General features: G+C 30.8%; 1 protein-coding gene across 2 annotated transcripts in view; it reads right to left on the bottom strand.

The window, feature by feature from the left end:
- Positions 1-5,628: 5,628 nt before the first annotated feature.
- The window catches only part of LOC107446380 (extracellular serine/threonine protein CG31145-like), a 44,030-nt gene continuing 36,204 nt past the window's right edge, over positions 5,629-13,454 (bottom strand). For both annotated transcript variants that reach the window (XM_071185211.1, XM_071185212.1), the window contains 2 exons: positions 9,679-9,766; positions 5,629-8,004 (listed from right to left, as the gene is read on the bottom strand). In XM_071185211.1, the coding sequence (XP_071041312.1) occupies positions 7,719-8,004; positions 9,679-9,766 (374 nt within the window). In that variant the 3' untranslated portion in view covers positions 5,629-7,718. The remainder of the gene's footprint in view (positions 8,005-9,678; positions 9,767-13,454) is intronic.

Below are 13,454 nucleotides of genomic sequence, written 5' to 3'. Positions count from 1 at the left end.
AAAATATTTATACGCTGTGCTCATGTTAGCTCTTACAATAAATGATAAGTCGGCCTGTCTAATTCAGGGGCTCTACATCTGACGGTATTTAATAAAAAAAAATAAGTAAAAGCACTATTTTCTTACGAAATAGCTGCTATAGAAATTTAGGTCTATTTTTTTTAATAACAAAAAGATAAATGGTTTATATTTAACTAATTTCTTTATTGTTCCAAGCCAACCCACGCAAGAAAAAATTAATTTATGCAGTAGGTCATTTTAATACATATATTTCTCATTTACCCGTGACTTTGCATAAAGAGTATTTTTAAAACCAACTCTCAGCTGCATTTTTCTTTATCCTTGTAAATTGTTCGCGATTTATCAAAATACACAAGGGTTGAACGAACTGTGGAAACACAATCTTTACTAACTCCATATAAAGAATACATCACTTAGCAGTAAATGTTTTGAACTACTTGTATTTTAATTATCGAACTTTGAAAAATCATTCTTGAATCATTTAGTAATGATGTCCTTTTTATCCATGCAAAATTTGCATCAACAGAAATGAAACTAAAAAGTTATAAGATTCTTCTTTTTTTCTCAATTTAACTATAATTAAAAAAAAGCATTTTAATATAAACTTTGCAATCTTATAATGCAATTTTAAAAATCGTTCGTATTAAAAAAACGCAAAAAAAAAGAAGTTATCTTCCCCTCTTCATTGCGGTCGATCTGAATTGCATATCTAAAAATGACAGAGTTTTCAGAAGCTAAAAGAATGATCTTTCAAATTTGGCCTACAGTTTAGCAATCTTAAATATTACAAAATATTTTCTGCTAAGAGAAATATTGTTTACATTTCAACAATGCATAGCAGGCGTGTTATTTTGTCGAAATGGGCGTTTCTGTCAAGGTAGGTGTGCTCAGATCACGTCCGCAGGTTACCAACGTGGAGAGAATGTTATCGACAATGTCAACCTTCATCTATGAGAAAGTACCCCCAACGTAGAAACATAATCTAAACTTTGGATCAAAATCCTTTGAAAAAAAGGTATGTTTAATCAGAAAAAGTTCGTTTTTGTGTCTGATTCCGTTATTTAAAATATCGTCTGCATTCTTAAAACAACATAATTCATTTTGAACAATTTATATTATTATAATATTCAATATTAAGCAGCATAATGAACACGTGAAGATTCTATCATTTCATCGAAAGTTACACTAGGTGGTCCGTTTTTTCGACGTAAATGGGTAGGGTGAGAATTACGAGATATCACAGTCAATTTGATCTACTATTTTTGAAATAATGTTTACTTTTTTACAATCCTAATCCTGTAGTTTGGCCGAGGTGCCTGAGGCCATAGGGCCCTTTACCTCTTCATCATGTGGTGCAGATCTTTCTGGTGTAACCTTGAGGTCTTTGTTCCTAGAATTGAAATTAGAAAATTAGTATGAGTCATTGCTCAGGTATAATCATAAAGATGATTTAATAGTAAAATTACGAGATATTAGTAAATATTAACATGATAAAATAAAATAAAATAGAAATATACATGATAATACATAAGTATGCAATTAGAAATAAGAAAGTCCTGTAAAGAAAAAGTGAAGATTATTATTGACTCCTGATTAGGAGCATGTTAGATTGCTCGCCAATAAAGCAAAAGTCAAGATTATAATGACCCATTATAGGGTATGGTCCGATTTATAATTATGAGGTATGGTCCATTATGAGTCGTATGATTCATATTGTTTTATATTTGTCCGTGATTTAGTCATGTCCGAGTTAATTGTCAATAATCAGTGCCATTATATAAAATTATAGTGCCATTTTAAGGTTATTTGCCATTATATTTTGCTGCCATTGAGTTAAACTCACATGGTCAGTATGGCATCACTTGTAAAAAAGTGAGCCACTGGCCTCAGGGAGGCGTCTTCAGCTAAGTTTTCGAACTCAAAAACTGAGTCGAAATTTGCTGCAGTACACGTCAACGCTTTCTTGAAAAAGTTTCGATTGAGTTTGGTAAAGTGATGTTCGAAACTATCTAACTCTAAGTCTGAGTGAATGTCAACATTCCTCTCGTACCACTCTGCGCCTGTTAGTTTTCGCAGGATCTTGTTCTGCGTGGCTGTGAGTTTCCCAAGCTCACTCCCTGAAACATTACACCATGCTGGCGAGGCATAGGTCATGATCGGTCTTATCATGGAGGTGTACAGTAACCTCTTAAGTTTCAGGCTCATCTTCCCACTGTACATCAAGCTTTGCAGTTTTATAGTTGCAGCGTTTGCCTTGTTCTTAACATTTTTAACGTGGTCCGACCAGGTCAGTCTGCTGTTAATAACTAGACCTAAGTAAGTTGCCTTTTTAACTCTTGGTATCACTTGGTTAAATAGTACCAGTTCGTTATGCTCTCTGATTGATTTCCTTGTCTTTTGGATAATCAACAGTTGGGACTTTTGAGCATTTACTTCAAATCTCCAGTCTAAACACCACTCTTCGTAGTCATAAATCTTATCCTTCAGTTTTTCTATAGCCAAGTTTGGATCTCTAGATCTTACTATGACCCCAGTGTCATCAGCATAAAATGCAGTTAAGCTATTCCAATCGCCCCTATCTATTGGAAAGTCGTGTGTAAGTTTTTACAATCTTAAATCTGGTAGCTATTTATTTTACTTTCTTGATTTTAGTTTTAAAATAATTCGTTTCTGTAACGATTATTTATATAAAATTTATTTAATGTTTACAAAGCTGTAAACTTATTTAGGGTTGACGTTAATCAGAGAAATATATACAAAGTGGTATCGTTAATATAAATAAACGAAATGGTATAACCTTTTATACATTTTACTTTTAATTAAAACACTTCTGAAGTATTTAACGTTCCAATTTATAATTTAATCAGATTATAATTTCGATTTTGCAATAAATGTAATTGGAATCATTTCTTTTTGTTCAAATTTTCATCAAATTGTTATTAGCTCCGCGCTGAAGACCATTTCCTTATGGCAGGGTTGTCAACTCTCTCCGCTTTTTGGCAATATATATTCTAATGGTAGCTAAATTTATGATTTAATCTTACAAGGATGCCAACTGCTCCGCTTTCTGGAATAGTTTTAATAAAGTGGTAGCAAACTATGTCGTAAAATTCGGTAAAGAAGGGTAATTACGCTTACTTTTTAATAGACTTACCAGTAGATTGATATTTAAACGTTGCATTTTATATGATACTTATAATTTTTGTTACTTAGTGGTGAAAAAAAATTACTTAAAATGAGAAGTACTAAACTAAAAGTAACTTAAATTTCGATACCACCAGAAAATACTATTTTACAAAGCGGAATAAGTTGGCATCTCTGAATCTATGATTTGTTGTCTCGTAAAAATGATTTAATACACTTATGCTGGGATGAAAATTGCTCCGGATGAGACAAAATATTTTAAAAAACGGTAGAGAACTGAAATTGGCATATTTTCGGTTTATTTTATTAGCTTTTTAAAAAGGCTCAACACGACTTAACAGTATTTATTTAGTGGAATTACATACATTTGCAGGCTTGTGTACTCAATTTAGGCTTATAAACCTTTGTAAAATAGAAGGACAGACAGCACGGAGATGCATCCAGGATAGCAGCGGGATTCAAATCCGTTTTACCTCCACGTTTCGCATAGTGTTTTGCGAGTGAATTTTATACTAGTGAACTAGACCTTTGCACTCCAATGTCACCCACGGAGGCACCATAAACAGGCACCACTTTAAAATTAAGAAATTTTGCACCTTAATAGTTAGTAAGTTCATTATTTTTAAGAATTTTAAAATTGCATGATAATACTATATTGTGTATTTTAAATGCTGAAGGGCTGATAGTAGATCAAACAGCTTTTAAAAGTACTCGGAGTGCAAAGGATTAATAGTTATAGGATACTAGTGAACTGGAATCTAAATTTAACTGTTGTAGTGGTAGATATGCTACAGGCTCTGAGTCGTACGCTTACAAGGGTCCTATATATAAATTAATATTGGTCCTATGTTCAAAACCATTCGAAGACCAGTATTAAAAAAATAAATACCCCAATAGTGGCCATATATTGTAAACCTATAAAAATCCTGCATAGAAATAAATACTTGGCCAGAATACAAAGCCATTCTAGGACCTATTATTACAAAACTTATACACCTCAATCTCAGTCCGATATCGAAGACCATTGTTTAGAAAGAAAGATATAAGATCATTACAGGCTAATTATTAAGGTCCAGTTTCTTAAATACATCTCTTGAACCTGGAAAGACTTAAATTATTTTAATAATATATATTTCTAAATATAGTTCCCTAATAAATGATTTACAATACGAACAATTTAATACCAACAGATTTTTCTTTTTTGCTCATGAGACATTTTTGTTTATTTCGCAATAATCCAAGTACAGTACAATATAAACATTCACCTTTTGAAAATAAATATTTTTTCTTTGCTCGTCTACTTAAATTCTGATAGTTCAAATTAAAGTTTGATAAAACTATACAAGATTGAAAGAAAAGTTTTGCTAAGGATTATTTATTTTGTTTTGGGATCATTTATTATGATATAAGAAAAATCACCGCGTTAATGCTTTGTCTTAAAGCTCTCAACTGATTCAAATATCTTGAAATTAATTAATTAATAAACTTATTATACTGCTTTTACTTATTATACGGCTTTTGTGGCCCAATATGGTGTGATTTGGCATAAAAAACTAAGCGATGTATGGGATCTTAAAAATTTATTCTAATTCTTGATATTACAGGGTATAAAAAAATAGATTACTTAAGCTGCACTTGAGCTATCGGCTCCATTTAAGAGTGGGTTTAGAAGATACAAAAAAATATCGGTTGAGTCTGACACTTCTATATCGATCCGACATAGGCTGAATAACGACTGTAAAATATTGGGTGAACTTCACAAATCTGCATAGGGCCGATATTGGGTATAAATAAAGGGAATAAAATATGGGGCTATTTTGACAATTTTATTCAGGGTAAACATGGGCTGAATAGTGGCTATAAAATTTTGGGTGAATCGGATATTTCTATATAGGTCGAATATTGGCAAAATAAATGGCCCTTTAAAACCTTGTTGAGCCAAGATTGGTGAATATTGGCCCAATGAGTTCGCAAGTTATATTGCTGCTAGCGTAAGATGTCAAGTTATAAGCGTTAATTTTAAATTTGTTGCCGATATGATAGCGAACCATTAACAGCTTTAGGAACAATTTAAAATAATGTATACTTTTAAATCAATTTATTATTGGAAGTTATATATTTGTTACCAGTAATAAAACTATATCGCATTATACGATGAAAAACAATTACTTGCTAACTCTATTGGTTTTCCCGGAAGATTTTATTTTTACATTTAACGTAATGGCAAAACTTCTAGAATCATATTTTAGTTTTCATTACATAAATACGGTTAGAAATTATTTTGACTGCCGCAGAATTTGAATAATTTATACATATATATGGTAAACATATAAATGAAAAAGAGACATGTACCAAAAATAAAACATTGGAGTTAATGACTAAGTGGTAACAAAATCAAGAGTGCAAGTCATGTCTAAATCTAAAAAGGATGTGATTATTTTGTAACGAGATATTATACAAAAATCAAATATTAGATAACAGTTTATTAAAAAAAAAAAAAGAAAAACATAACAACTTGACTGAAAGATAGTAAAAAATCCACCTGAATCGTTATAAACATGTTTGAAAAGGTTTGAACCTTACGCCTGCAAAAATATTCGTATAGTTAGACCAACATTAAAGTAAAATTCAACAAAAACCAATCGAGTAATTTCATTATCTTTTTCTCCATTTTAAGACTCTGTTTGCTCTGCTAAATAGGGAAAAATATAAATATTTTAATTCAGTTACAACTCCATTTTTTTAAAAATACAACCCTTTGGATCCGGTTTATTTAAATTCCGAAATAGCAGGAAATAACCAAATCAAAAACCTGGTATTAAGTGTTTGATTAAAAAAGTTTTTTTTTGTTAAATAGTTACCAAATATGACCTGACACCTTCACTAAATGCTTTCTCATTGATAAGATGTGGTAGTTATCAATACATTATTTCTTTCTAAAGTAAACTGATTGCGAAATATTTTAGTCACCACTTTTTATTTATTGGTAATAAATGCATTGACGAGTGTCACTAGTCAAATGTACCCAAAGGGTTAAAAACCATTTGTAGAAGTATGAAAGAACGAGAAATATTTGTAATGTTTAAGTGAGTTAAAAATATATTTGTAGACGAGAATAAAATTTAGCTACCACTTTTTTTTATTTATTTGTGGTCGTTACAGCCATGAAATTGGAATTTTCTTTTCTTAACTAAACCGAATTTTATTTTTCTTAAAGCCTGAAAATATCAGTTTTAAACATAATTTTATTTACAAAATTGCATTAAAAGTTTTTTTTGTTTTTGATATTATTTCTTAAGAAAGGATTAAACTTTTTGTTTAATAGGTATTAGATCATTCAAAACAAATTTTCATCACACTGATCATTAGAAAGCAGATTATTTATTGCTGTGTGATTAAGTTTGAGGGTTAATAACAATAATTTACTGTACAACACGAGAATGTCCTTTAGATGAAAATATGATTATCTTGTATATTTTTAACTGAAAACATAATTGCTTTTACATACAAAGTGGAACTATCCCCAAAATTCGGAGTTTAGTTAGGCGAAATCGTGTATTTTAACAGCATTTAGTAACTTATAGCGGCAAACAAGTGGACCGTTGTTAACTTGCGAATATTTTGGTGAATTAGGAGACAGTTTCGGAAATATGAGTCGATCTACCTTCCAATGATTTAGGACTTTAGCTGCATTAGGATTCGAGATATCCAAGAATTCACTAAACGCTTTCAGATTTTTTTGTTCGTTCTTTTCGTATAATATGTAATGAACCATTTTGGTTTGAATACAAAAAATCAAGCATCTTTTGTTTTTGTTTATACAAGACCATCCAGCTGCAATGGATATTTTATGTTTTAAAACATGAATTAAACATTTATTTTTTTTATATATACAGAATCTCAAAGTCACATTAGGATTCGAGATACCATAGAATTCACTAGAAGTTTTTCAATTTTTTTGGCAACTATTTTCCTTTGATATGTAATGAACCATTTAGGTTTGAATGCATGATTCAAAAACCTTTTGTTTTAGTTCATACATTATCTCACAGTCACACTGGAGGATTTCGGTTCCAGTACATAACTCAAGCTCTAGTTTCTGGATTTAATACATGGATTAAACACATTTTGTTTCTGTTTATACATGATCTCACAATCACAGTGGGGGATTTCGGTTCCAATACATAACTCAAGCTCTGGTTTCTGGTTTAATACATGGATTAAACACATTTCGTTTCTGTTTATACATGATCTCACAATCACAATGGAGGAATACAGTTCCAATACATAACTCAAGCTCTGGTTTAATAGATGGATTATATACATTTTGTCTTTGTTTATACAGGATCTCATTGTTGCAATGGACGATTGCAGTTCTAATACATGAATCAAACACTTTTTGCTTTAGTTTATACATTATCTCACAGTCACAATGTAGGATTTCGGTTCCAAATACATAACTCAAGCACCTTTTGTTGTCGTTTATATAGGATCTCTCTCTATTATTTAAGGGATAGTTAAAACGTTCAAATGTGTTGCAAAGTAGAATTTATCTACACCGGAATGTCATTCAGAAAAACCATATATGATGAGTAGTTCTCTATGCATCGATGAATAATTTGAAGAAGAGAAATAACTCTTCTGTCTAGAGCATGAAGGTGAGGTTCTGTTAGTACTGGAGCTACAGGATCTCCATAGAGACTTCCTCTCATCAGGTCACTTAGTGAACGTGGTCCGATTAAAAAACTGTACAGTTTGTTGAAGGTAGACAAACGTATCTGGCAACACTGGGTTAATGGCGCAATTATACTTTTCTCATCATGGTATGAACGCGCAAACCTATAAAAATAAAGTATGTGATTAAATTTTACATGTGCATGCAAAGATGCTAATTTGCTGTGCTTAACAGAGAGAAAATATTCTAATGGTAGCATTTTTTGTGTTTTTATGTTTGATTTTTAGTTTAGAAAATTAGATTTTAGTAAATTTAAAATTATTTTGTCAATCACTACATTTTATGAATTAAAACAATTATAAAAAATATCATATTTTTATCTCGATATGTTCCGTAAACTTTGACTATCATTTACAGAAGCTTGTATAATTTCACAAGCTTTAATGTAAATTTCACGACTAATTTTCGATGAATTCTGTCTAAGGCGGAGGTGCTAAATTTTTATATATATATATATATATATATATATTACGTAAGGACTTATCGTGGTACTAAGTTACAATTAATCACATGATTGAGATTACGTATCCGATAGATTTTTCCTTTATTAAGTACTTTTCCGAAGTTCGTTTCATGGNATATATATATCAGTTTGCATAGAGGTTCTATGCAAACTGATATTACTTAATGAGAGCATTCAAAGTAATTAACGAAAAATATGTTAATAACCAAAAACCGACTTCTTATAAGAAATATTTAAAGTGTAATGTAAAGTATTTATGTAATTATACATCCGATGAAAATGATTTTGATTACCATGACACTTTGATATTTCAAAATTCAGGACTCTAGATTTTGTCCGAACACCATGTATGCTAGCGTAATTAAGAACGATATATCAAAGCATAACTCTCGCTTCCCATTGAAAATTTAAAAATAAAATTTTATCAATATAAACTTTAAATTATCGGAAAACGTAAGGAATTAGCAGTACGGCACTTGAACTTCGAGATGAAGAAGACCCCAGATACCCACACATGTGATCTATGACGTCAGCTGATCGTTAATAAGTGAAATAGCATGTTATGGTTGAGCTAAGTTTCTACACATAAGTTAGAATTGTAATTAACGTGAAGTTAATCAAATACAGTACCGTATCTAACATCGGATTTGTTAAAATATATAATTCTTTCTCGTCTATGTCTTTTAGTTAACTTAATTTTACTATTTGTATTGTATTTTATTGTATTGTATTGTAGTTTACTATTGTATTTTATTGTATCCTTGATAAGTTTTTGTTTTGTGTACCTGGCAATTTATAATATAAATAGTTTGTTTATGTTCCACATGGCTTCATGCCTGTCTTTATGTTAAGAAATATATTGTGTAAGAATAGAAATCTTTGATAAAGAATCTTTTTGAATGAATATAGAATGTGTCAACTAAGAGAATTGATACTTGATGAACTTGGATAACTCAAAATAGAACGGAAAGAACAGTCGCTAACGTAAACAAATGTTACGTTTCAACAACCAATCAGGATCGAAATATCCACACAACGACACCTGCAGGTATCCCATTAATGCAAGATCTCCACGCACTCTTTTAAATGCCTAATACATTAATTTAATACTAAAATTACATAATATAGTTTCGTTTCGAGAAAAAGTAAACAGTTCACATTATTTCTCGTTCGTAATGTCGTATTCGTAATAAAATTCGATGTCTCCTTACAGTTCTTTCAGTATATTAGAATATATTTATTAATGGTCTTTTTTATTTTTGAGATAAGATATAATTTGTTGTTGTGAGTTTTTTTAATTAAGTAGTTAACTTACCCACGACCATTATCCAGATGAATGATTGTAGGAGAGCTGTCCTTGCCAAAAACAGTGAATTCATCATAGTCATGCCTATCTTCATTGCCTACAATGTTCATACAATTTGAGAGCTTACACAGTAGTTAACATTAATACAATTTTAGAGAGTATAGTCATGCCTATCTTCATTGCCTACAATGTTCATACAGTTTGAGAGCGTATACAGTTTTTAATATTAATGCAGTTTTATAACGTATAGTCTTGCCTATCTTCATTGTCTGCAATGTTCATACAGTTTGGGAGCTTATACAGTAGTCAACATTAATACAGTAGTTAACATTAATACAGTTTTAGAGCGTATAGTATTGTCTATCTTCATTGCCTACAATGTTCATACAGTTTGACAGCGTATACAGTATTTAATATTAATACAGTTTTATAACGTATAGTCTTGCCTATCTTCATTGCCTACAATGTTCATACAGTTTGAGAGCGTATACAGTAGTTAACATTAATACAGTTTTAGAGCATATAGTCTTACCTATCTTCATTGCCTACAATGTTCATACAGTTTGACAGCGTATACAGTATTTAATATTAATACAGTTTTAGAGCATATAGTCATGCTTATATTCATTGAATTTGAAGTTAACTTAAATAAATAATCCCGAGAAACTGAAGCGGTAAAATATTGCCTGATTGTAAACTTCATACGCTTGAAAACTATAAAAAAATAAGTCGACATGTTTCAAGCGCATCAGAAATAGATACCCATTTTCAAGACTTGACTAACGTGAATGCAGCGAAACAAAAATATTATTAAAAAAATTTAAAGTTGTCAACCAAAAACGAAAAAATAAAGGAACGAAACAAAAAAAGATAGAAAAACCGCAGAAGAAGAGAGAGAAAAAGATTAAAAACAGAACAAGAAAAAACGCAGTAGCCGCGAGGCACATCAGAATAAAATGTATTTCCACGCGTTATGGAGAGGCGGAAAAGAACTAAAGTTTTCAATAAGGGAATTAGCATTGAAATCAACTAAATAAGATTCCAGAGTATCAAGATGAGCTGATGTGACTGAGGTGGAAATAATTTCAGCTATTGCTTTACATTGTTGGAATCTTGGGCATGAATTCAATTTCGTCAACGCCAAAATCATTTCCTCCTCATTCACTTCAGATCATCTTCATACCCTGGAATCTTATTTTGTTAATTTGAATGCCGATTCCCTTATTAACGACATTAGTTCTTCCCCACATCTCCATAACGCCTGGAAATACATTTTACTCTGACGTGCTTTTCGGCCACTGAGTTTTTTCTTGTTCTGTTTTTCATCTTTTTCTCTGTCTTCTACCTTGGTTTTTTTAACTTTTTTGCTTCTTATCTTTGATTTTGATATTTTTCATTGGCGATTTCAAATTTTTTTCCGCAAATCTTTTTTGTATCGTTAGCTTCATTTCAATCAAGTCTTGAAAATGGGTGCCTATATATGATGCACGTTCTGCATGCCGTCTGTTATCTCATTTTTGTATATTTTCGAAGAGTGTGAAGTTTTCAATCAGGTTACATTCATTCTGAAGTGTTTGTTCACAAAATAAGATGAAATTAATATGACAGTTCTGTGAATTTCAGAGTGAAAAAAAAAATGTGTTTGCACATTTTTTAGCAGAGCAGCCACTTTTCTACGCATTTTTAGAAAAATTTCCTTAATTAATAGCTGCATTTATGTTTCTAATGCATGATGGTTTGTTTTGTAAATGTGATTTAACACGTTCACGCCTGGAAAAGTGAAAATACTGGGACGGGAAAAGAGAAAATACTGGTAGAAGAACTATTTCAATATTAGATAATATTCGGGAAGAGTTAATCTATTCTCAACAATAACAATTCACTATAAGGAAATTTATCACGGCAAAGAAGCAATTCAATATAGAAATTTCATCCGCTAAAAACAATTGGTAGTTATTGATTTTTATTTTTCCCGGAAAAAAAACAAAAAATAAAATTTATTTGTTACCAGTTTTTACTCCGATGCGCCGTCAAGATGAGAAAATCTAGCGTGACCCACCGGTGGGTCACCCCGACGTGAACGTGTTAAAGTCATATCCCTCATCGTGGTAATTATTTGAAATTTCATACGAAGCGCCCCTTTGTTCCGATTCTCTTGTGCTAAGGTGTATTTAAACGTTACCACCAAAACCTGAAATTCTAAAAAAAAAACTTTATTTTTTAATTTTCTACCACTCTATATTTTACAACAAGCGTTCTAGTTGGTAGCCTTGAAAATTATTATTAACCGGTTAACGCCCAGCGTCATATACATAGGACAGTTCCTTTTTTCAAAGACATTCATTGTGGTGGGAAACTTTTTTCAGCATTTTCATTTAGATGGGTGAATTAAAGGATTCACAGATACCAGCATGATTTAGTTATTTCTGATTACATGTAGAATTATAAGGAGCAAGTACTTTTTGATCTATCCATGACTTTTTGAATGTCCTGCTAACAGTAGAAAAACTATTAATTTCGATAATATATTATACCACTTTTTCCATAAAACCACTTTTTGAATCATTTCAATAAATAAATTCGGGACAAAACGGGTTTAGTGACAAATCAAGTACTCCTAATCTAATTACGATTATTGTGATCTGATTTCGATTGAATCGATGATTTTGCACTATAGAACGTTTTGTACTAATATATTTTTTAACTTATTCAAGATTGCCACAGGTGACTAGTAAAAAAGTGGGGACTCCTAAAAATCAAAATATATTAAAAGATATTAACTCTTTAATTTGTGCGCTCGAATTAATTCGAGCGCGCTAAACTGTGCACACTCGAGATAATTCGTGCGGCGATGTATTTTATGCTGCTATAATTTTTCACACTCGAATATCGATATATAATCGAGAATTGAAAATAACAATGTGAAAGCTAAGAAGAAAAAAATCGTTTTATTGATATTTATCATTTACATAGGATTGTAAGCTATAACACTTATTTATTCAAGAAGAAAATATAAAAAGATGCAAACTTTGCTCCGGACAGCAAATATATATTTGAAAGTGGTAGTTTATCAATTGTGATTCTTGGTTTAATAAATTGAATTTAGAGGATTTTTACGCACAATTATTTCTACATATTTCGTAGGCTTATAAAATCCACCACTTTAGAGTACTTACGTCATGCTATACTTTTTAAAAAGCAAACAAAAATAGTCAAATATTTAAATTTGCTTTGCAGTTATTTACCGTTTTCTTAATTATTTTGGCGTGTTCGGAGCAGTTGACATTTCTGAATATAGCCTATTTCCGAAAGTATTTCAAAATTGTCCACCAAAAGAAAAGACAATGCTCAAAAGTGTGTGTTTTTACATTAAAAAATAGATTTTTTGGCCGGTTATTTTTTCAAAAATTCTGTGCGGTAAGGGGTTAAAAAAGCAACTTTTTGTCATATTTGTTTCAGTTTACCATTAATTGGAGAGAAAAAAGTTTTTGCTTTGAATATGAATAATTTGAAATATAAGTTAGAGTAGTAGCTACGATTGGAAAATTAGAAAGAAAACAAATAGAAGTGATTTGAGTTTCTACCAATTTTTATATTCCTAGGGTATCCCAGCTTATTCTATCACAGATCTTTTATTTAAACGATAAATGTATCTTTTATCTAATTGACAGCTGATATATATTCATCATCGTTAGGATAAGTTTTAATGCGAATATGCAGTGTATAAGAAGTATTCAAAGTGGAGAATAACAATAAATTACGTATACGCATGCATATTTGAATTG

This window comes from Parasteatoda tepidariorum, chromosome 9 (genome assembly GCF_043381705.1).
Source record: "Parasteatoda tepidariorum isolate YZ-2023 chromosome 9, CAS_Ptep_4.0, whole genome shotgun sequence".
Classification (NCBI taxonomy): Eukaryota; Metazoa; Arthropoda; class Arachnida; order Araneae; family Theridiidae; genus Parasteatoda; species Parasteatoda tepidariorum.
Note: the sequence above shows the minus strand (reverse complement) of the source record. Positions and strands in the feature narration are given on the sequence as shown.